Below are 26,014 nucleotides of genomic sequence, written 5' to 3' on the forward strand. Positions count from 1 at the left end.
GGACATGGTGGCTCAGGCCTGTAAACCCAACACTTTGGGAAGCTGCGGAAGCAGGACTGTTTAAGGCCAAAAGTTCGAGACCAGCCGGAGCAACATAGCGACACTCCATCTCTCCAAACAAAAAAAATTGAAGAAAAAAAAACTGATTAAAATCTCATTTCCTGCTTTGGTCAGTAGAAGTGGAAGACTTTTTACAAAATTACATCAATTCCAAATTACATATCATGTACTGTTTGTAAGACACTACCCATAAATAACCAACGGCACTTAATAAGTCTGTCTTTGAGACGTCATTTGTATTAAATATCCTAAAGATGTTAATCCCACTAAATTCTCCTGTTTTCTTTCTTTTTTTTTTTTTTTTTTTTGGACACGGAGTTTTGCCCTTGTTGCCCAGGCTGGAGTGAAATGGTGCTATCCCGGCTCACAGCAACCTCTGCCTCCAGGGTTCAAGAGATTCTCCCATCTCAGCCTCCCAAGTAGCTGGGACTACAGGCACCTGCCACCATGCCTGACTAATTTTTGTATTTTTAGTAGAGATGGGGTTTCACCACATTGGCCAGGCTGGTTTCAAACTCCTGATCTCAGGTGATCCACCCGACTTGGCTTCCCAAAATACTGGGATTACAGGTGTGAGCCACCGCACCTAGTCCACAGATCTTTTTTCTTACAAGTGGTAAACAGTGTAGAATTTCATACACTATACATGGAAAGAACAACCAGTAACCTTGTCCAGAAATTAAAGATTACATAGAGGCTGGCTACAATTCTTTATCTCCAGTAAGAAGAAATAAAGAACAATTGGCATAGAAGTACAGTAAAAGAAGGAAGACATTACAGTCATCAAAAAAAAAATTATTGCTGTGTTTAATACCTAGGTGATGCAATGATCTGTACAGCAACCACCATGGCACACGTTTACCTATGTAACATACCTGTACATCCTGTACATGTACCCCTGAACTTAAAAAAATAAAAACTGAAAAAAGAAAGATACAATATCTAGATACAGTATCTTTTGCATGCCCGCTGGGCGAAAGATGTTGCATCTAGGGAGGAGCTTTCCTCCTCCTTTATCCAGGTTTAGCAGTAGGTGATGTCTGTATGGCCTGAGTCAAACTTAGGCTGGCATGCCAGGACATTATCACATAAAAAAAAAAAACTAAGCTAACAGGTAAATACACTGGCGGTAATGGGAGTCAAGTTAATCACTTCTGGAGAAGAAAGTTGCAAACATGCAACATAGAAAAAAAATTAAACACAGTGGTGTTGGATTAGAATTAGTTATCAATGTGAACTCACGGATCCTAGTATGTATTAAACATTAATACACATATATGTATGTCTTAGCTTTGTCCACTGAGAAGGCCTAGAAACAGTAATATCCAGTATGAATGAATTCAACTAGTGCCCAAATATGTTCCCTCCACTTAAAGGAGAAGATATTTCCTTCTCTTTGTATGCATGGCTCCTTGGAGAGATGCCTGACTCTAGGGCTGAGACAGAAATACAAGATAATGGCCAGGCGCAGTGGCTCACACCTGTAATCCCAGCACTTTGCGGGGCCAAGGTGGGTGGATCACCTGAGGTCAGGAGTTCAAGACCAGCTTGGCCAACATGGTGAAACCGCATCTCTACTAAAAATACAAAAATTAGCCAGGTGTGGTGGCATGCACCTGTAGTCCCAGCTACTCTGGAGGCTAAGACAGAAGAATTGCTTGAACCCAGGAGGCGGAGGTTGCAGTGAGCCAAGATCATGCCCCTGTACTCCAGCCTGAGTGACAGAGCGAGACTCCATCTAAAAATAAATAAATAAATACAAGATAAGTAAGACCATCTTGTTATACTAAAAAGCAAAGAAGTAAATGTCATGAATGTCATCAAAGAATAATAAAGACATGTCAAAAAAAAACAAAAAACAGAGGCCAGCTTGAAGGGATTCATATGAACCAAATCTGGAACAATTTGAGCACCAAGGTAAGTCATGAAACATCATGAAAGTTCTAGACTATAGCCCAGACTGTAACACTTTTGAGTAAAATAACAATTCATATGTACATGCTGATTAAAATGAATATGTAAATTTGGGATAAGGAATATCTCTATCTCACATTAGACATCTTATTAATAAATTAGTAAAAATACCTATTAACTGATGTTGCAGTGATGAAATCTAGAACATCTTAACTAAGGTAAAATAACATTAATATAAAAATCAACATCACGTGTCTCCTGATATAATGCAGTAAGATTATATTATCAATTCTGAGGCATTCTTGAAAACTACATACGTTATTAGGAAACACCAGACAAATCCAATTTGAGGCACAAAGTGTCCTGTACTCCTCAAAAAATACCAAGATTATGAAAAATAAGGGAAGACTATGAAATTATTCCTATTGAAAAATACTAAAGATTCATGGCACATCAATGCAGCACATGACTCTGAACTGAATTCTATACTCATAATGGACATTATTCAGGTGAAATTTGAATGGGATTTGTGGATGAGATGGTAATTTTGGATCAATGTTAATTTTGAGATTTTGACAGTTGTACTCTGATTATAAAAATCACACACACAAGTATTAAAATTTACCATTTAATACTTAAGTGTGTGATTTTTATAAATGGGCATCATGCTTGTAACTTCAACTCAAACAGTACAAAAAATACACATATACATGTTTATGGGTAGGTGGGAAGAAGGAAGAAAAAAGGCATAGAGAGAAAAAACAATAAAGCAAATGTGAAAAACCAGGAATCTGGGAGATACACATACAGATCTTCTCTCTTCTATTAAGTGTTCAACTTCTTAAAATTATTTGAAAAAATTTCTGGTAGACAGCAATCATTTGAAGTATGTCGCAGGAAAGCACTGATAAATTATTTACAGAAAAATAAATTTTTATTTTCCACAAGTATACAAATGGTCTATTAAAGGCAGAATAGTTCACCTAAATAACTTTTCAGGTCTCTTCTGGTCCTATGATAAAAAAAATCACCTAGAATTTAATAAGTACTAAAACTAATATTAATAAAAACACAATCTGATTAGCAACAAAGAATAATTTCTCTACTTACCTCTAAATGGGTTAAACATTTTTTTGAAGCAGGAGATAAAGGAGGAGTAGGCTGATAGGTACTACAGTGCCGCTTCTGTTGTACTTTCCTCTTAATTTCAGGCTCCACTTGTGATTCGGACTCTTCTGTTTTCTTCATTATACGTTCTAAAGGAAGGAGAAAAAATAAACTTTAACTTTTAGTTAAAATAAACTAGTGTTTCAACAAAAAAATAACCAGAACATAAGACTAAACCAATAGTTATATCCTGGCTTACTCTTCTCTTATTTTTCACTCCTCAGCAGGATCTCCCCACTGTGGACCACTTCATCAAGTGTATCAACATTCTCTTCGCCTTATTTTGTTCTACTAAGGCAACAGAAGCCCTTCCTGTGCCTAATCTCTCACATACTCACAAATATTTATTTTTTTCCTTTCTTTTCTTTTTTTTTTGGAGACGACGTCTCATTCTGTCACCCAGGCTGGAATGCAGTGGCATAATCATAGCTCACTCCAATTTCGAACATCTTAGCTCAAGTGATCCTCCCACCTCAGCCTCCAGACTAGCTGTGACTACAGGTGTGTGCCACCACACTCAGCTAATTTTTTTATTATTTGTAGAGACAGGGTCTCCCTATGTTGCCCAGGCTGGTCTCCTTCTTTTTTTCCAAGTCAGTTACTGTAAGAGTAGTAATAAGAAAAATCTGAATTCAAACAGTACAATTATTTGGGTAAAGAAAACTAAACTAAGCCTGCCTCAAGCTAATTTTTTTTTAAACTTCAAAACATACAAGATAATTTTTCTCGATATTTTTCTATGTAAATGTAATTTTTTCATTAAAAATATAATTAAAAATTTTAAATGATTTGATGAACTCCAAAACAGGCCAATTTAAAATTTATCACAATCTGACTTTATCAGCAAAGGATTAAATATACAAAAGGCTAAACATATTTCTAAAACGTAAGTGAAGAATCCATAAACAAAAATTAACTAACCTGCACAATCCTAGCTTTGTTAAATACTTCTACTTCTAGTTTCCTATATTTAATATCTTTTACCATTTGGTTTTTAAAAATAAGATTATGGAAGCATAAAAATCAACAGTATCTAACAGTTTAATATACAACACTGTCTTAAGAAACCTATAAAATTATTCTTGCTTAGTGCAATCACAAAAAGTTTCACTAAGTGATTATCACCCTCTCATTGTACCTCTGTTTTCCTAGACACCAAAGTCAGAAATTTAAGTAGTTGATAACTACTCGTTGTCCCTCCATCTTCGCTTCTAAACAGCTCTTAAATTCACTGTCCTCTCCAGACTCACTGCCACTACATTTCTGATGCTTAACTCTTGCCTAAACCGATCTCCTCATCCTAATTTTGCTCCCTTCAAATCCTTCCCCACTACTGCTAAAGTGATCTAGTTAAAAACTGTGACTCTGTCATTCTAATACTCTAATTAAATTCCATCTTTTGGCAAGCAAAAGTTTCTGTTGATATTTCAATCTTACTTCCCCTCAAACTTTACCTCAAAAGGTTCATTTCTTCATGTGTTCTCTCTTTCACCCTCTCACATATGCTGTTCTTTTCACAAGTGAAGTTCTGCCTATCTATGTGGTGAATTCAAACCCTTCATTGTTAAGAAGCTGCCTCTGCCTCACTCTAGGCACAAGTAAGCAATCCTTGGAGTTGCCATAGCTCTCATTTTATTGTTATTTGTACTTCTGTTCCTTCACTATATTGCCACTCCTGGGAAGGGCAGAAATTATGTTAGTCATGTGTTTTCCCAGCATCTAGAAACTGCACAAGGGCTTTACAAGTTTCCTGGATTAATGAATTAAATGAGAAACATAAAACTATATGACACATTTAAAAAGATGAAATTACAGGGGTTGGAGGAAGAGACATTGTCACTATGTCAACTCTGAAAATGGCATAACCTTTGCACACAGAGATGATTATTCATGCATGGATCTAGAACCATAATGACTTAGCCTCTGGCCACAGAGTAACTAAAAAGTGCTTTTTTTCTCCCAAGACCTAAAATCTGAGGTTACAGAGCAGCTGCTCCAGTCCAGAGCATCCAGGTGTTAGTTACTATTTTTATGAGGGCTAAGTTACTTCGTTGAAGAGCTATGATGAGGCACTATAAGAAGAAGGCAGACATTTTAGAATTCAGAAAATGAACACAGTTGCCTGGAACACAACCAAATTTTTGAAAAATTTAATTTATACTAAAGCAGTCCTAAAACACAAGCTCCTACAAGCTCTTTTGGCCTTACTAAATTTGATGATGTACCCAAAGGAAAGCTTTTTCCTTATAAACATACTTTTTAACCTTTTTAAGTCACACAGTATCTTTGCACATGGTTTTGCTTAAACATGTATCTAATTAGTTTTCTGCCACATCCTGAAGACTGACATTTAAAAAACCAGTATAATTTCATCCTGATTATGTAATCACACTCTTTTCTTCACCATATCTATGTCATCATGTCTATGTCACATTTTCTCTACCATCATAACCAACAAAGAGGGAGACAAATGTCCCAAGCTTTGATATAATTCAAAATTTTAATTGATAATAGATGGAAAAAAAAAACACTAAAATTCTGATCCCTATCTAAATCAAGGTTATTTACAAGGTTCTGAAAGAGATAAGGAAGGAATGACATAATTAAGAAGGTAAAGCTGAGACTTTTGAAACCAACGTTATGAGGAGAAATGATAAATGACTGATAGTGTTATAGGAAACTAGAATGGATCTATAGAGAGTTAAGTAAAAAACACAAAAATGTTAGTCTCAGGGTTAAGAAATTTCATTAGGATTCCATTTTCTAGGGAAAGAAGAGAAAAACATTTGAGAAGATTTGGTAACTCAAGTAAAAATGAACTAGTCTCAAATTACAGCAGAAACATAAAACGGCAAAAAGCTTAAGACTGGACTGGTTCAAGGATGGCAAATACCTAATAAGTGCTCCATGGAAGTTTTACTAGCTAACTGATCACAGAAGTGATTTTTGCTAGTACTGATATAGCTTCAAATCCTCAAGAGATTACTCCAGAAAGGTATTTAAGATGAAACTGATGTGACATTATACTGAATCCCTCTTACAGGAATGAAAAAAAGAATAAAGAGTATTTACCAAAGACCCTACAGTAGGAATATGAAGATTAGGATACTCCCTGCTAGATTTTCTAGCTCAATGTCTTTTCGTTTTGTTTTGTTCTGTTTTGAGATAGAGTCTCACTATGTTGCCCAGGCTAGAGTGCAGTGGCGCAACCTGGCTCACTACAACCTCAGTCTCTTGGGTTCAAGTGATTCTCCCATCTCAGACTCCTGAGTAGCTAGTATTACAGGTATGCATGGCCACGCCTGGCAAATTTTTGTATTTTAAGTAGAGACGGGGTTTCGCCACACTGGCCAGCTGGTCTCGAACTTCAGGTGATCCACCCACATTGGCTTCCCAAAGTGCTGGGATTACAGTCGTGATGAGCCACCACGCCTAGACTAACTCAATGTCTTTTTAAATACACTATGCTATTTCCAGCTATACACAAAAGAGGAGACTATGGAAGATGCTGCTGGGTAACAGTTATCTATATACAAGTTGGATATAAATAGAACACATTTTAAAAAATCAAGTTAAAAAAAAAGATCCTCCGTAAAAAGAATGTTCATAGCAGCTTTATTCCTCATAAACAAAAACTGGAAACAACCCAGGTGTCCACATCAGGAAAACTGACAAATAACTCGATATTCCCACACAATGCAATGTTAAACAGAAACAAACTATTGATGCAAGAAATAGTATGGATGAATCTCAAAAAAGTGATCCTGAATGAAAGAAGCCTCACATAAGAGTACATAGTGTATCACTCCATTTACATGAAGTCCCAGAACAGGTAAAATTAATCTATGTTAGGAAAAATCGCAACAGTGGTTACATATGAGAAGGAAGGGGTAGAGACTAACTGAAAAAACATGAGGGAACTTTCTAAGGTGACAATACTATTTGTACTATGTCTTCACGGGGGCTTTGGTTAGAAAGGGATATGTGCTTTTTAAATGTTATTGAACTATATACTTAAGATGTATGTATTTCATTGTAGTAAATTTTATTTCAAAAGAAAGGATATGGCTGGGCACGGTAGCTCACACCTGTAATCCCAGTACTTTGAGAGGCCGAGGCAGGTGGATCACGAGATCAGGCTTTTGAGACCAGCCTGGCTAATATGGTGAAACCCTGTCTCTACTAAAAATACAAAAATTAGCTGGGAGTGGTGGCACAAGCCTGTAGTCCCAGTTACTCCAGAGGCTGAGGCAGGAGAATCGCTTGAACCAGGGAGCAGAGGTTGCGGTGAGCCGAGATCGCAGCACTGCACTCCAGCCTGGGCGACAAAACGAGAATCCATCTCAAACAAACAACAACACAAAAGGATGTGAGGGTGATCTGGCTGTGACATCTGTCACCCTATTGATTGCCAGGGTTGATTCGGCTGATCTGGCTGGCCAGGTGGTTGTCCACTTCCTCCCTCACTGCTCCATGTGTGTCCCTCCCGAAGTTGTGTGCTAGGTTGAAGAGGACAACCATCCCAGATAGAGGAGGACTGGTCTTGGGCCAAGAGTAGATGAGTAGCTATGCTCCTCTGCTAGAACCTCCAAACAAGCTCTCAAAAGAAAAAAACACTGTAAACAAATATTGAACTCTAGTTAATAATATGCCCACTGAAGTATTTAGAAGTATAACAGATGTCTGCAATCCACCTGAAAATGCATCCAAAAAAAAAAAAAAAAAAAAAAAAAGATGAATTAACGTATAAAGGGAAGACTAGACGAACATGTGATAAAACAAGAATAGAAAAGTGTTAATTGTAGAATCTATGTGATAGATATATGCGTGTTCGCTGTAGAAGTTTCAACTTTTCTGCATAAACATTTTCATAATAGAAGTTGTGGGAGAAGCAGGTTAAGAAAGAGGCTTAACTTTCTTGTTTGAGACTTTAACTGTGATACTACTAATATGCTGAAAAACAAGCATCCAGAGGACAGTGATAGAATACAAACTGTGGCCAGGAATGGTGGCTCAAGCATGTAATCCCAGCACTTTGGGAGATTGAGGCGGTGGATCATGAGGTCAGGAGTTTAAGACTAGTCTGGTTAATATGGTGAAACCCTGTCTCTACTAATAATACAAAAATTAGCCAGGCATAGTGGTGTGCATCTGTAGTCCCAGCTACTCAGGAGGCCTAAGGCAGGAAAATATGCCATTGTACTCCAGCCTGGGTGGCAGAGCAAGACTCTGCCTCCAAAAAAAAAAAACGAATACAAACTGTTATCTTTATAATGGTTATATATTTGCTTTCACATTATTTTTTATCATCTTTCAAAACATAAAGACAAACTAGGAAAATGATTTTCTCCATTATGTAGCTGCTACTGACTGATTTTCAATGTAAAATAAAATTAAAGTCATGGATCCATCACCTTCTCATCATCTTCTTTAAAAATCACTTCTGGCTTTAAAAATCACTTTTGGCCTACAGGATTTTGTAAAAACTCTTTAGAGCATGACGATCTACCTCTACCTACTTCTATGGCTTCAACTCTGGCCATCCTCTAGCTATTCTCCAACTTTAGATACATTACTTATTCAAATAAGATGAGACATTCACCTGTTGTGCCTTTGCATTCCATTCTCACTAGGTACAAAGCTCTTTCTCCTCTACTTGGTATGTCAAACTCCCAATTATTCAAAACCCAGCTTTACTTACATTCTGTTTTTAGAGACAGGGTCTCACTCTATAGCCCACGCTAGAGTGCAAGGGCATGATCATAATGCACTGCAGCCTCAACTTGGGCTCACTGCAGCCTCAACCTGGGCTGCTCAATGCAGCCTTGACCTGCCAGGCTCAAGTGATCCCCCAACCTCAGCCTCTTGAGTAGCTGGGACTATAGGCGTTCATAACCATGCCTGGCTAATTTTTTATATTTTATAGAGACAAGGTCTCACTATGCTGGCCAGTCTGGTCTTGAATGCCTGGCCTCAAGAGATCCTCCCACCCTAGCCTCGTAAAGTGCTGGGATTACAGGTGTGAGCCACCATGTTTGGCCTTATCTTTATGTGTGAAGATGTAATTAATCCTCCAGAAAAGGGCAGTGACCATTCCTTTATAATACCACAGTTTAAATTGGCTTTTACATACTACTTTCTGACTCTACAACAGTATGTTTTCAAGTCTGTAGTCTCTCTAGCCCTTGAGTTTCCCAAGAACAGACACTGTCATTTAATAGGGGCACGAGGCAAGCTTGAATTAATAATCATACCAACTTTAAGATATCAATGGAAAACTTACAAATGTATTTGCAAAACTGGTTAAAAAAAACCACACACAACATTCCAAAAACATGAGAAAAAATACAGTTGAAACTGATTCCTACAGCAATTTATTAAACACTTCAGTAGGCATTCCTGAACATTCATCCAAATGCACTGAGGGAAAACAAGGTTAATAAATAAAAGACTGCTGTTAAATAAAAATGATTTACATGTAAAAACATGTAAACACATAAAAATAAATTTACAGGGACTTTTGGAAAATAAAGGTGAATACTATTCAAATTCCAGGGTATGAAAAGCTTAACTAAACACGACACTAAAGAAACCCAACTTTAACAAGACTGAACTACAATATACTATTTGACCACATTAGAAAAAAGTAAAAGAAAAACCAAAAAATGCAAAGACATCTACATCAGAGATAACAAACAGTTGCTAAATAAGCAATAAATAGGCAAAGGATACATAAATAAATGGGTGGCTATAAATAAAAGAAATTCAAATGGTCATTAAACCTGTAAGATATCTCACCAGTTATGAAGAAAATATAAGAAAAACATTTTGATCAGATTGGCAAAGACTAAAAGAATGATAATAATCTAATGTTGCTGAAAAACAGGAGAAAACAGGCTGGCTCAAATAACACTGTGTTGGGAGCTAACCACCTTTACATGAGGTTTTTTTTTTTTTTATTTGAGATGGAATCTCACTCTGGCGCCCAAGATGGCATAAAGTGGCATGATCTCAGCTCACTGCAACCTCTGCCTCACAGGTTGAAGTGATTCTCCTGACGCTTGGCTAAGTTTTTGTATTTTTAGTAGAGATGGGGTTTCACCACGTTGGCCAGGCTAGCAAACTCCAACCTGAAGTGATCCTACTGCCTCAGCCTCCCAAAGTGCTAGGATTACAGGTGTGAGCTACTGTGCCTGGCCACACAAGGCATTTTGGCATTAATGTATCAAGTCTTAAAAATGTGTATCTCATTTGTCCCTGAAATTTTATTTCTACTAGGGATATGATCTAAAGAAATAGGTCAAATATATAAAATGCATGTAGTGTACCAGTATGATAATACTATTTTAAATGTCAAAACATTGAAAACAACTTAAATTATGCCACATAAATATAGCGGGCCACAGCACATTTATTAAAAAATGATTATAGAAACTTGGAAATTTGTAAGGAAGTCCTCCATAAATTTAAGAATCCTTTTTATTTTTAATTTTTTGAGATATGGTCTCACTCTGTTGCCCAGGTTGGAGTACAGTGACGCAATCGTGGCTCACTGCAACCTCAACCTCCTGGACTCATGTAATCCTCCAGCCTCAGTCCAGTCAGCTGAGACTGATACTCCACTCCAAGCAACTGGGACCACAGGCATGCACCACTATACCTGGCTGATTTTTGTATTTTTTCGAGAGTTGGGGTTTTGCCATGTTGCCCAGGCTTGTCTTAAACCCCTGGGCTCAAGCAATCCTGCTCCCATGGCCTCCCAAAATGCTGAGATTATAGTGTGAGCCACCATAACTGATGCTTTTGATTTTTAAATTAATGCTTTAATTGTGTTCTTAATGCTGGTTCTATGTTTGCCATCTTTTAATGGGAGTGTAAAAACTAGATATCATAAAGTCAAAAAGCAAGTTACAGAACAGTACACACAGTATGAATATTGTGTATCAATTAAAAAAATGGGTATATGTGCATAGAAAGGGTCTAGAAAATTATATTAAAATGTTAACAGCAGGTCAAGAGATCGAGACCATCCTGGTCAACATGGTGAAACCCCGTCTCTACTAAAAATACAAAAAAATTAGCTGGGCATGGTGGTGCGTGCCTGTAATCCCAGCTACTCAGGAGGCTGAGGCAGGAGAATTGCCTGAACCCAGGAGGCGGAGGTTGCGGTGAGCCGAGATCACGCCATTGCACTCCAGCCTGGGTAACATGAGTGAAACTCCGTCTCAAAAAAAAAAAAAAAAAAAAAAAAAAAAATGTTAACAGCAGCTATCCTGATTGGTTGAAAGTTAACATGTGGCCAGCGCAGTGGCTCACACCTGTAATCCCAGCAGTTTGGGGGGCTGAGGCAGGCAGATTACTTGAGCCCAGAAGTTTGACGGCAGCCTAGACAACATGGTGAAATCCCATCTCTATAAAAAATTAGCCGGATGTGGCAGCATGCGCCTGTAGTCCCAGCTACTTGGGGGCAGAGGTGGGAGAATCATGTAAGCCTAGGAGGTCAAGGCTGCAGTGAGCCATAATCATGTCACTACACTCCAGCCTGGGTGACACAGCAAGACCCTTTCTCAAAAACAAACGAACAAAATGCAAAAGTTAACATGTGTGTTAAGTAACATTAAATTAGGTGATTGAGTTGTATTCACATAATGTAATTACATGAAGAATATAATTAAATGTACACTCAGTGACAGTATATGTCTGTTTTCTCTAACAAAGGTACAAAAAACAGGCTGAAAAGAAAAAAGAGAGTTTAAAAAACGAGAGAATAAGTAGGGAGAAAATGAGATATTAATAGTTGTTATTCTGTATGTTTAGAAAAAATTTTTAAAGCAACATGACATGTGGTCTGACCAAAAATTACACTTAATGGTTTACAAACTTTTATAGTAAAGAACTGCTTATCAATGCTAGTATTGATATGTGCCTATAACTTATAAAAAATCATACCAAGTGCCTCAAATTCAAAATAAAGAAGGCAAAAAGAAAAAACAAAGAAAATCACCTTGAGTGTTAACTATAGTAAGACCATTATATCATTTAGAGAAAATTATGCTAGGTGCTATGCAAATAATTAGAGATCCTGGGGTTTGAAATCTTAATGTTTTAAAAATTATCTCCAAAGGAAATCCTGAAATAAAATGCAGTCTTCATACAATATATACAATATTATTATAGCATTGCTATTTATCCTATACCCAAGCATACATGTACCTACCTAACATGACAGAAGCTGAAAACAAAGTTTACAAGTTAAATATATCAAAACTCCTCTCCTAGAGTTTGAGTATTACTCATAAGAACCTCATTTATTAACAATGAGTCCACAGACATAGATAATTAATAATTATAAATAAATATATCAGGAAGGTACAGATCTTCCCTGCAGAAGACTTCAAATCAATAAATGTACAAGAAATGTGAAAGTTTGAAGAAAAACAGGATATGTGCAGTTTCAGAGTGTATCTCTTCTAAAATCTTTATTACATACCAAGGGAAAAATAGTCATTTTACAGTGAAGAAACCTAGTAGAGACTATCTTAACTAAATGATCATGGTTAACACTATCAATCCTAAGACATAATCAACATCATGTAACCCCTGAAATGATGCACTGAGAAGGCCACAACATCACTTCTAAGGAAGTCTTGTCCCAAATGCAAAGCCTTAATCTAATCCTAAGACATGACCACCAAATTGAAAGGCATTATACAAAGCAACTGACTAGCCTTCAAAATCATCAAGGAAACTAAGAAAACATGACAAATGCCATGTGGGATCACAGACTGAATCCTGGAACAGAAAAAGAATATCAGTGAAAAGCTGGTGAAATGTGAGTAAGTTTCACAGCTCAGTTAAGAATCTTACACTCATGCCAATTTCTTAGTTTTGATAAGTGTGCTAGGATTATAAAACACTAACATTAATGGAAGCTGTCTGAAAAAATAAACGTGTGTCTCTGTATTAATTTTGCAAATTTTCTCTAAGTCTAAAATTATTTCAAAATAACAAGTTACAAGAACAGTAGGCAGGGTGACCAGTGGCTCATGCCTGTAATCCCAGCACTTTGGGAGGCCAAGGCAGGTGATCACAAGGTCAAGAGTTAGAGACCAGGCTGACTAACATGGTGAAACCTCGTTTCTACTAAAAATACAAAAATTAGCCAGGCATGGTGGTGGGCACTTGTAATCCCAGCTACTCTGGAGGCTGAGGTAGGAGAACAGCTTGAACCTGGGAGTCGGAGGTTGCAGTGAGCCAAGATCAGGCCAGTGCAGTCCAACCTGGGCAACAGAGCAAGACACTACCTCAAAAAAAAAAAGGTAAATAAGCATGCACTTTTTGCTTTTAATCTGAGTATGCTTATACACTTAATGAATGCTGCTGAATAAGCTTTAAAAATTATTTGTAACAAGCCTGGCTCATTGGCACCTAAAACCATTATTAGTGGACCAAATCACTTAACGTATTTTAAACGACCTTTTTTTTTTTTTGAGACCAAGTCTCGCTCTGTCACCCAAGCTGGAATGCAGTGGCACGATCTCAGCTCACTGCAACCTCTGACTCCTAGGTTGAAATGATTCTTGTGTCCCAGCCTTCAGAGTAGCTAAGAATACAGGTATGCACCACCACACTCAGCTAATTTTTTTATTTTTATTTTTCAGTAGAGATGGGATTTTGCCATGTTAGCCAGGCTGGTCTTGAACTCCTAATCTCAGGTGATTGCCTGCCTCTGCATCTTAAAAATGCTGGGATTACAAGTATAAGCCACTGCGCCTGCCCAGAAATGCATTTGTTAAAATAAAAATGGTAATACATCTTAATACAGTTTTGAGGAATAGAAGTAGCCTTCTTTGTGACACAGCAAGAATATAGTAAACTACAGTATTTAGGAACACGGGATTTGGCATCAAACAGGCATGATTTCCAATACAGCTCTGTCATTTACTAGCTCTACCTTTCTGAGGAAGTTATATAATCCTTCTGTGTCTCGGTTTCCTCCACTATACAAAAATGCAGGTAAGAGCTGAATTTAGCTTATAGAGTTCTTGAACACAAAGCTAGGATAAAAGCAAATAATGAATGTAAAGCACTGGACTCAGCACATAGTTGATTAATAACTCAATAAAGATTTAAGGTATACAGCCCTTTATGCTAAAAACCCTCAATAAGCTAGCTATTGACGGTACATATCTCAAAATAATAAAAGCTATTTACGACAAATCAACAGCCAATATCATACTGACTGGGCAAAAACTGGAAGCATTCCCCTTGAAATGTGGCACTAGACAAGGATGCCTCTCTCACCACTCCTATTAAAATATAGTACTAGAAGTTCTAGCCAGAGCAATCAGGCAAGAAAAAGAAATAAAGGGTATTCAAATAGGAAAGGAGGAAGTCAAATTGTCTCTATTTGCAGACGACATGATTGTATATCTAGAAGACCCCATCGTCTCAGCCCAAAATCTCCTGAAACTGATAAGCAACTTCAGCAAAGTCTCAGGATACAAAATCAATGTGCAAAAATCACATGCATTCCTATACACCAATAACAGACAAGAACGAACTTCCATTCACAATTGCCACAAAGAGAATAAAATACCTAGGAATACAACTAACAAGGAACATAAAGGACTTCTTCAAGGAGAACTACAAGCCACTGCTCAACGAAATAAGAGAGGACACAAACAGATGGAGAAACGTTCCATGTTCATGGTTGGGAAGAATCAGTATCGTGAAAATGGCCATACTGCCCAAAGTAATTTACAGATTCCATGCTATCCCCATCAAGCTATCAATGACCTTCTTCACAGAACTGGAAAAAACCACCTTAAACTTCATATGGAACCAAAAGAGAGCCCGCATAGCCAAGTCAATTCTAAGCAAAAAGAACAAAGCGGGGGGCATCACACTACTGGACTTCAAACTATACTACAAGGCTACAGTAATCAAAACAGCATGGTACTGGTACCAAAACAGAGATATAAACCAATGGAACAGAACAGAGGTCTCGGAGGCAACACAACCTATCTACAACCACCTGATCTTTGACAAATCAGACAAAAACAAGCAATGGGGAAAGGACTCCCTGTTTAATAAATGGTGTTGGGAAAACTGGCTAGCCATGTGCAGAAAGCAGAAGCTGGACCCCTTCCTGACACCTTACACTAAAATTAACTCCAGATGGATTAAAGACTTAAAAATAAGACCTAATACCATAAAAACCCTGGAAGAAAATCTAGGCAAAACCATTCAGGTCATAGGTGTAGGCAAAGACTTCATGACCAAAACACCAAAAGCATTGACAACAAAAGCCAAAATAGACAAATGGGACCTAATCAAACTCCACAGCTTCTGCACAACAAAAGAAACAGTCATTAGAGTGAATCAGCAACCAACAGAATGGGAAAAAAATTTTGCAGTTTACCCATCTGACAAAGGGCTGATATCCAGAATTTATAAAGAACTAAAACAGATTTACAAGAAAAAAACAAACAAGCCCATTCAAAAGTTGGCAAAGGATATGAACAGATACTTTAGAAAAGAAGACATACACAAGGCCAACAAACATATGAAAAAATGCTCATCATCACTGGTCATCAGAGAAATGCAAATCAAAACTACATTGAGATACCATCTCATGCCAGTTAGAATGGCGATCATTAAAAAATCTGGAGACAACAGATGCTGGAGAGAATGTGGAGAAATAGGAACACTTTTACACTGTTGGTGGGAGTGTAAATTAGTTCAACCATTGTGGAAGACAGTGTGGCGATTCCTCAAGGACCTAGAAATAGGAACTCTTTTACACTGTTGGTGGGAGTGTAAATTAGTTCAACCATTGTGGAAGACAGTGTGGCGATTCCTCAAGGACCTAGAAATAGAAATTCCATTTGACCCAGCAATCCCATTACTGGGTATATATCCAAAGGATTATAAATCGTTCTACTATAAGGACACGTGCACACGAATGTTCACTGCAGCACTGTTTACAATAGCAAAGACCTGGAACCAACCCAAATGCCCATCGATGATGGACTGGACAGGGCAAATGTGGCACATATACACCATGGAATATTATGCAGCCATCAAAAACGACGAGTTTGGGTCCTTTGTAGGGACATGGATGAACCTGGAAACCATCATTCTCAGCAAACTGACAGAAGGGCAGAAGGTCAAACACCGCATGTTCTCACTCATAGGCGGGTGTTGAACAATGAGAACACATGGACACAGGGAGGGGAGTACTACACACTGGTGTCAGTTGGGGAGAAATAGGGGAGGGACGGTGGGGGGTGGCGAGTTGGGGAGAGATAGCAAGAGGAGAGATGCCAGATGTAGGTGATGGGGAGGAAGGCAGCAAATCACACTGCCACGTGTGTACCTATGTAACAATCTTGCATGTTCTTCACATGTACCCCAAAACCTAAAATGCAATAAAATGGAAAAAAATAATAATAAAAATAAAATTAAAAAAAGATTTAAGGTATAACAGAATGAATGCTGAAGAGGGTAGTCGCTATTATTAAACTTAATAAACTTAGAGTAAAAATCTTAGTATGTAAATTATAATAATTTACATCTATAATGACTGCACATTATTACAAAAGGATGAAGTTTAGAATATTCTCTTTATAAAACAAGAGTAATGTTCAAAACATGCACAAAAGATTTTCGCCCAAAGTAGATAAAAAAAAAAACTGTGGGTGGTTTTTAAAAGCACACTCAGCTATCAGAAAAACCAAGCTTTTTAAAATTATTCTATTTTGGAACTAAGAGCCACCAAAGTTATTTAAACAAGCAACGACCTCAGAAAAACAAGACAGGCACACATTAAAAATCATTATTCTAGATAATGAAAACTGATTTTATGATAATATATATTTTTTAAATGTTATATCCCCTTATTTTATTTTTTGGATTAATACCAGTATGTTGAAAAATACCACAATATGAATATAAATTTCTAGTCACAATGATTTTCCAGTAGCAAGTGTGGTTTCTTTTTAATTGAGTGGTTCCCTAATGTATTCTAAATTTTAGGAGCAAAACCCATAAAACACAATTATATAATACAACATCATAACATAGGTCAATAAAACTCAATTTCAAAGCTATAGGTCAACTACAGTTACTATTTGCATTTGTAAAAAAATACTAAAATAATCAAAAGATTTCAAACTGTAATCACCTAACTATGCAACCATTCCAGCTATCAGGTTACCACTGAAGAAATTCTCAAATCAGTTACAAAAATGGTTTTCTTTATATATATCTATTATATCTGGGAATATTCTAAAGCCAGCATCATATCTCTATTGTACTTTTCATACAGTAATTCAAAATCCTTCACAGGCATAAAAAAACTGCATACTTACCAACACCTTGGGGCCGACTTAACCTTATAGGATTAATTTCAACTTTTTGGACATGAGGTGGGTATTCTTTCCTAAAAAAGAAATTTATATAATTTTATTCTAATAGGAAATATAGTTTTCAAAATGAAAAAGTTAACGGCATACTTACAATAAGCTTATTAGGAGCAAATCATAGCTTCTTTGCCATATAAAAAGTGATACTACAAAATAATAAAACTATAACAATAAATGAAACTCAATTTGCAAAATTTTACTGTAAATGTATTTTAGTTGTTTAAAAGCTAATTAATAAATAAAGGAATAAATGCTGAATGAGATTGTCTTGAGAAGAATTCCAACATCAGAACAAAAAACATCATGTACAAGACCAGCAATCATGGAACAGTATTTTAGTCTTGTAGTATGACTACATTATGTAGGGGCTATAAGAACACTTGTTTTAAAGTATTAAATTCCTCTGTTAAACTTCAAATACATACAATTTCAAGGATTTTAAACATAATCCTTATTAAGCAAGTACTGTATCTAAATACTACATCCAAATACTGTATCTATTTAATGCCAAATGAACACTAATTTTGGGGGAAAAAAAGCAAAAATCTTATAGCTAATTGTAGGATTAAAGCATTATAAAAGGGGAACTGCAAAAAGTGCAATAGACCACTTTACAATAGCTACTTTTCTACTGTAATAAACCACATAAAAATAAGAGGCTATTTATTAATTCTATATATACTAGTATCTAGTAAATTTAAATCATAGCTTTCATTTCATTAAAATCATTTTACTCAAACAAAAATTCCAAAGACCTATTCTTGCAAGAATTTCATAGTCTTATACTACAAAAGTCAAAGTACTTGAAATGAAAACAAAATATGAAAAAAACAAAATAAAAAATAGTATGGGTGGAGATAGTAGTGCACTTATAATGCAGTTAGAAAATAGCATCATGGGCCACGTACTGTTTGACGTGCTTTGTATCTATTAATTCCTTTAATCATCACAATAACCTTATAAGGCATATATTATTATTGATGCTTTATAAATGAAAAAATTGAAGTGCAGTGAGGTTAATTAACTTGTCCATGGTCACACAGTTATTAAATAGCAATGCCAGAATCTGAATCCTAGCAAATTGCACCAATACTGAACAGAGCAATATCTGGTACAAACGGGCAATTTCCACCCTGAAATATTTGAAATGTGTGAAGATATACATTATGAAAATGAGAATCTGCCTGAGATGAAGTAGTAACAGTCTTATAGAAAGAAGGCAGGTTGTCAGTTCCTAACTTGCAATTAAAATAAAATGCATATTTTCAAGTTCCATACACTTTCACACGAAAGAGAATATAATATAGTCTTATTTCCAAATCCAGGTTTATCTAGATTTAGTAAAAAAACAACCGACATATATCATCTGAGACTGTAAATCATACATGCATGTATAGAGATTGATGAAACTGTTATATTAATGCAGTGTTCTTGCAATATGAACCCGTGTATTAAACCGTGCATTGCTAATGAGGAACAACATGTTGAATACATCATATAATAGCCATAATCTTATCATGGATTGTAATGTAATATTAAACTATTGTGTATACTTCCCTATATTTCTATAATTTATGGCCAATCTGTTTTCAATATTTGCTACATTTTTTTCCTATAAAAGTAGGGCAATTTAAAGCTTTGTTTTAAAAAATAATAATAAATTGAAGAAATAGAAGAATATCTTAAATACAACATAAAAATTTCAAGATAAAAATGTGTTTGATAAAATTAACTACCTAGCCATATACTTATTTTCTCCAAAATTCAGTTTTAAAAACTTTTTGCTAGATGACCTAAAATCAAAATTTACATTGATTTCTTTCTTTCTTCTTTTTTTGGAGACAGAGTCCTGCTCTGTTGCCCAGGCTAGAGTACAGTGGTCCAATTTCAGCTGACTGCAACCTCTGCCTCCCGGGTTCAGGCAATTCTCATGCCTCAGCCTCCCAAGTAACTGGGATTACATGTGTGCACCACTACACAAGGCTAATTTTTGTATTTTTAGTAGAGATGGTGTTTCACCATGTTAGCCAGGCTGGCCTTGAAATCCTGGCCTTGAGTGATCTGCCTGCCTCAGCCTCCCAAAGTGCTGGGATTACAAGCATAAGTCACCGCACCCGGCCATCATTTACATATATTTCTTAATTTGAGGATTCCATCACTCTTGCAGGTATAAATTTCAAAATCTAAACTCATATGAAGATCAAGCCTAGGATTTAATGTTTGGCTATTTCTTTTCTACCCCTAACCAACTAGAGGCAGAGATGCTCTACTGTCATCTGATATCTCCTGTGTAGGTGGGTAGAACTTTTGTTTCTTAAGGTTTGTGTTTGTATAGTTTTAGAGGTCCCATTTTATAAACAAAGATTTCTACAAGCTGTTTAAAATGAACTAGAGAGCATTTACTTCTCTACCCTGAATTGTTTAAATGACATCAGAATGCTCTGTTCATCAAAAGTTAGATAAGCCTCAGCTGTGAAAGTCTGTTTTTTAGTAAAGTAAGTTTGAAATAATTTTAGATTTGCAGAAAAGTTGCCAACACAATTCAGAATGCCCTTATATCTCTCACCCTAATGTTAACACCTTAATACTGTCATCACGTGTGTCAAAAAAGAAACCAACAGTGGTACACTTATGAACTAAAGTCCAGCCTTAGAAATTTACTGCCTGGGCAAGGTGGTTCGTGCCTGTAATTCCAGCATTGTGGGAAGCCAAGGCCAGCAAATCACTTGAGGCCAGGAGTTTGAGGCCAGATTGGCCAGCATGATGAGACACCATCTCTACTAAAAATACAAAAATCAGCAGGGCATGGTAGTGTGTGCCTGTAATCCCAGCTGCTTGGGAGGCTGAGGCACAAGAGTCGCTTGAATCTGGGAGGCAGAGGTTGCAGTGAGCCAAGACTGCACCACTGCCCTCTAGCCGGGGTGACAGAGTCAGATTCTGTCTCAAAGAAAAAGAAAAAAATTTACCAGCTATTTACTAATACCCCATTTTTGTTCCAGGATCCAATCTAGAATAAAATGCATTGTTATCATGTCTCCTTAGTCTCCTGTCTGTGTCTTTCAGTATTTAGAAGAGAACTCGTCAGATATTTTACAGAACATCCCTCGGTCTAAGTTATCCAACTGTTAACACTTTGGGTATTTGAGAGGTCTTTCAGTTGGCTTGTTTCCCTTTGATGTAACTGTATCCTTTTGGTGTTTTGTTTTGTTTTGTTTGCTGGGATAAAATATACATACACAATTTACAAAAATATGAAATGCTTTACTAATTTATGTGTCATCCATACTAATAATCTCTCTACTGTTCCAATTTTAATACAGGAGAATGTGAAGTGGGCACTCCTAATTTTTTGAGCATTTTCTAGGTATCTTGAACCACACTCATTCCGTGTTTTACCTACCACAACCCCAGAATCAGCCATTTCTCTATTCCTTTTACTGGAGAGTGGTATTTAAAAACCAGGATCTGGACATCATTTGTCTTTCTGTTATTGTTTGACTTGCTTTAATAATAGCTCTTTTTATTAATCTTTCCATTATTAAAGATGGTAGAATATTTAAATTTCTATGAAAATGAATCAAGTCTTATTTATTTTACAGTTAAAATCTATTATTATTTAACTGATAAACCAGTTTAATTTTCAAGATGTATTAAAATCTCTCACTTTTTTTTTTTTTTTTCGAGACAGAGTCTCGCTCTGTCACCCAGGCTAGAGTGCAGTGACACAATCTTGGCTCACTGCAACCTCCACCTCCCAAGTTGAAGAAATTCTCGTGCCTCAACCTCCCATGTAGCTGGGATTGCAGGCACACGCCACCACAGCTGGCTAGTTTTTGTATTGTTGGTAGAGGTGGGGTTTCACCATGTTGAATTTTAACTATTTTAGTGGAGGCTTTACATTTATTTACTTATGTTCCTATAAACTGTGCCTATTACAAAATGTGCTCCTTTATCCTGTCTAGTACTTTTAATCCTTAACTCCAACTCCCTTGTTATTAAAATTCCACTCATGATTTCTTTTTGTTTCGTACCTCTAAACTTACTTTCACATTGGTTATTTTAGTATGATGCAAGTATAGCTGGGTTTAATCGAATCAGTATGTCTTTTATTAAAAATACTGAATATAGTTATTATAACTGCTGACAGACTTCATGTTTTGTTTTCATCTTACTCTATTACTTTTGATATTTTTATTTATTTCATTTTGTTTTCTCTTTTCTCCTATTTTCATATAATATTTTTTGCACAACATACTCTTTCTCTTCCTTACTGAATTTAACAAATGAATGTAGATACCTTCCCTCTCAACACTTATTACACTTATTAAGATTCAAATTATTTCCTCAAGCAAATTCTATTATATCCCTAATGGGATGAGACTTTTAAAATCCTTTTATTTTTCCACCTTAACCCTCCTAATTCCCTACCCTGCCAAAAAGATTGCTTTTCCTTCTGCCTTTCTACCTCCCCAACTCCTAGACCTTGCTGAGATAGTTTTAAGTACTTGTAGACTATTACTGACTTTCCTTTGTAATATACCTCTATTTACAGAGGAACCTGCTCAGCCTTAATTGAATTGCCACTGATTTAAAACTTCTGTTTGTGCCAAATTATAAATTATACGTAAAAGACTGTGTTTAAAAATCTCAAATACTTAACAGTTAATAATACTTCCCTACCTTAAATGCTCTGAAAGCTTCTATTGCATTAATATAAAATCCAAAAGCTTCATATCACCTTACAAAGCCTTTTATGACCTAGGGTCCCAGGCAATCTCTCCAAACATTGTCTCCTATGCTCTCTAAGCTCCAGCCTCAGTGGCCCCTTTCTTCTGTTCTTCGACATGCCAAACTCATTCCTGCATTAGTAACTTAACATAACCTCTTACCTGTCTGAAAAAGCTATTCTTACGATCGTGGCACTGCCAATTCCCCTTTTAGTCTTTGGTTAAATGTTACCTTGATAGTAAAGAGTTTCCCTGAATATGCAATCTAAAGAAATCATACTGTCAGTCTCTCTCATCACCCAACTCTATACTTCTCTACATAGAAATTATTTCATATTTTACTTGTTCAGTATTAGTCTTTGTCCCTACAGGACTATACGGATCTTGTCTATTTTGTTCATCACTGTATCCTTATGCCTGTAACAGTAAGTTCAATAAATACTTGGAATGAATAAAAGCATATGCCTAAAAGGCAGTATGTATATATATATAAACATATTTACCATTTCAAACAATTATGGAAACACTGCTGTCCATGTCATCACCAAGGATGGTAATGCTGTCAAAACTGAAGCACCAACCACCACGCCCATGCAGAGCCATCACATGGCAATTGAAAACATCAATCTATCAGCCGATGGTAGAAAGGTCAAAATTCAGGCATTTGAATTTTGTTTTCTTTTTTTTAAATTTTAATTGAATCAACAGGTTGAAAATTTAAAACAGCTGGACTTTCCAGTTTGTTTACTGTCTTACTCCTTATACCAGGCCAATTATTTTATTTAATTTATTTATTATTATTTTATTTATTTATTTTTTGAGACAGAGTCTCGATCTGTCACCAGGCACCAGGTTGGAGTGTAGTGGTGCAATCTCGGCTCACTGCAACCTCCGCCTCCCGGGTTCAAGAAATTCTCCTGCCTCAGTCTCCTGAGTAGCTGGGACTACAGACGCACATCACCACGCCCAGCTAATTTTTATATTTTAGTAGAGATGGGGTTTCACTATGTCGGCCAGGATGGTCTCAATCTCTTGACCTCGTGATCCGCCTGCCTCGGCCTCCCAAAGTGCTGGGATTACAGACGTGAGCCACTGCGCCTGGCCTATTTTATTTTTTGTAAATACAGGGCTTCACTATGTTGCCCAGACTGGTCTGGGACTCCTGGGCTCAAGAGATCCTCCTGCTTTGGCCTCCCAAAGTGCTAAGATTATAGGCGTGAGCCACCATGCCCAGCCCAGAGAAGCTTCTCTTATGGATACCCACTTTAGAACAATTACGATCATTTCATTTTGAAATGTTCGAAGAAATGTTTTTCTTAAATGCTTTTCCATGCCATTTATATCATTCAAATATCTTCTAAAAGAACATGTGTCTGCCAGTGTTCTTACAAAGAGAGTAAGTAATGATACAAGAAGACTGATCACAAAATTCTGTTACGAACTTTTCAGTCAGAGGTTAATACATTTGATGTTTAAAGATTTAACTCTAAGCTTAAGGTGTTCTAATCCATTTCCCTTCCCTCCAGTCTATTAAAGCATAAAAACAAGAGTATTACCATTATAATACAATGACAAAGATTTTGATGATGTAACTGAAAGCAATTTTATCACTAAGGCATTGAAATATTCTATTTTTAAAAGAAAGTAGTCACATATTAGCATAAACATATAACCATTCATGGAAAAACGTACATTGAGAATGAGCCTCAAATACCATCTATATAAGCCAAATATCATGTTGTACTGTCAACAAGTTTCCTTTTATTACAAAGAGTGGATACTATCAGCTAGGAAGAGTGGGAGAGGGGAGGATGGAGAGAGGTGGGTTAACAAATACAAAATTACAGCTAGACAGAAGAATGAGTTCTCATGTTCTGTGGCACTATAGGGTGAATATGGTTAACTATAATTTATTTTATGTTTTCAAAAAGCCAGAAGGGACTCTGAATGCTGACAACACAAAGAAATAATATATGTTTGAAGTAATAGACATACTAATTACCCTGATCTGACCATTATACATCATAAACCTGTACTGATATATTACTCTATATCCCATAAATATACACAATTGTTACATGTCAACTAAAAATTTAAAATTAAAAAAGCTTTAATTACGGACTGTAATTCAACAAATATTTTTTAAAACACATAAATAATTTTATATTTTACCACTATATCCATGCTCTAATTTCTTCAATATTAAGCTTACCTTTCTTTTCGGTCCAGACTGCTTAAAACATGAAAAAGAAAAAAAAAGTAAGAGGCAAGACCTCATTGTTGATATATCACTGTAGTTGTAGTTAAGTATAGTCATTAAGGCAAAACTATAATGTGATCAATTTGTTTTAAATACATTATATATATACTATGTTTTGAATCATGTCTAAATTTTTTCAATTTCTGTCAATACACAAAATAAACAATTTTTTAAGATATTTAACAGGAAGAAAGATGAATACACAAAAATATAAAAAATTATTGAAAGGGCTTTATCTAATATTTGAAGATATGTTATTTTAGAATACAGTATTCCCTGCTATTCTCTAAGGATCCGTTCCAAGACCACCAATGGGTGCCTGAAACTGAGGATAGTACCGAATCCAATATAGCAAAATGAAGCACTGGTGGAAACATTTCATAAACAAAATGGCTGTCGACCACATTTTCTGATTATGCTGCCACAAGATAAGCAAATGTTTTTGTGAGCACATGAGTTTTTTGTTTTGTTTTGTTTTGAGATGGAGTCTTGCCCTGTTGCCCAGGCTGGAGTGCAATGGTGCGATCTCAGCTCACTGTAACCTCCACCTGCTGGGTTCAAGCAGTTCTCCTGCCTCAGCCTCCCAAGTAGTTCGGATTACAGGCACGCCCACCACATCTGGCATGGGTTTTTTGCTTTATATACTACACCTAGTTTTATCATATGCCCAACAGTGTTGCTACATAGTACCAGAGTTAACCTGTCCTTTCATGTTTAATGCCATGGTACCTCCTTTGTACTCGTATGAATAGTACGTATTTCCCTCGCCTGAATGTAATTCTCAATATCTGAAAAATTCAATAATGATATCATAGCAAATTTAGAAACAATCTCAGTATCTACTAATAAGGGAATGGTTAAATCAAACCCCCAAATAAGGAGACTACTGTAGTTACCGAAACAGTCTTCAAGAAACAACAGCATTTCCTAGAAGTTATAAAAATGTTATTGGGTCCAGACTGATCCTAATATTGGGTATGATTATTTGCTTTTGAGTAAGAAAAAAAAATTTTTTAAGGCTGAAACTTTTGCACAAATATCTTAGATTAAATACAGTATATGATTTGGGACACAAGGCCTATAACTTAAAATCATGTCTTCTTATCACAAGTCCAACGTATAAAAAGTTCTACACTTTTTCATAGTTCATAAAACTCCAAAAAGCTATTAACATCATTTACTCAAGAATGAAATTATATAAACCCTCAATTTGGAATAAAACAGGATTCACATCCTGATATTATTTCTCCTTATTATAAAAGGAATGAAATATTTGGAACTAACTGTATGCCAAGCATAATTTACAAAATCCCCAAATTCCCATATTAATCTTATACTCCTCTCATGTGGAGTATGCAACTAAAATATCGATTTTATTGTAGCAAATTAAGAAAAAGGAGAGAGAGGGGCCGGGCGCGGTGGCTCAAGCCTGTAATCCCAGCACTTTGGGAGGCCAA

General features: G+C 36.2%; 1 protein-coding gene across 10 annotated transcripts in view; it reads right to left on the bottom strand.

The window, feature by feature from the left end:
• SENP6 (SUMO specific peptidase 6) overlaps window positions 1-26,014 on the bottom strand; it is a 115,961-nt gene that overhangs the window by 47,515 nt on the left and 42,432 nt on the right. For 6 of the 10 annotated variants that reach the window (XR_004268024.1, XR_004268023.1, XM_032275481.1 and 3 more), the window contains 3 exons: window positions 24,510-24,530; window positions 17,517-17,587; window positions 3,085-3,230 (listed from right to left, as the gene is read on the bottom strand). Coding sequence is in view for 8 of the 10 variants with exons in the window: in XM_032275481.1 (XP_032131372.1) it covers window positions 3,085-3,230; window positions 17,517-17,587; window positions 24,510-24,530 (238 nt within the window). In the remaining 2 variants the exon portion in view is untranslated. The remainder of the gene's footprint in view (window positions 1-3,084; window positions 3,231-17,516; window positions 17,588-24,509; window positions 24,531-26,014) is intronic. The other 4 variants (XM_032275476.1, XM_032275478.1, XM_032275480.1 and 1 more) reach the window with 2 other exon arrangements.

The sequence above is a fragment of the Sapajus apella genome, unplaced genomic scaffold (assembly GCF_009761245.1).
Source record: "Sapajus apella isolate SASKATOON/1434 unplaced genomic scaffold, GSC_monkey_1.0 scaffold6, whole genome shotgun sequence".
NCBI classification, from domain to species: domain Eukaryota; kingdom Metazoa; phylum Chordata; class Mammalia; order Primates; family Cebidae; genus Sapajus; species Sapajus apella.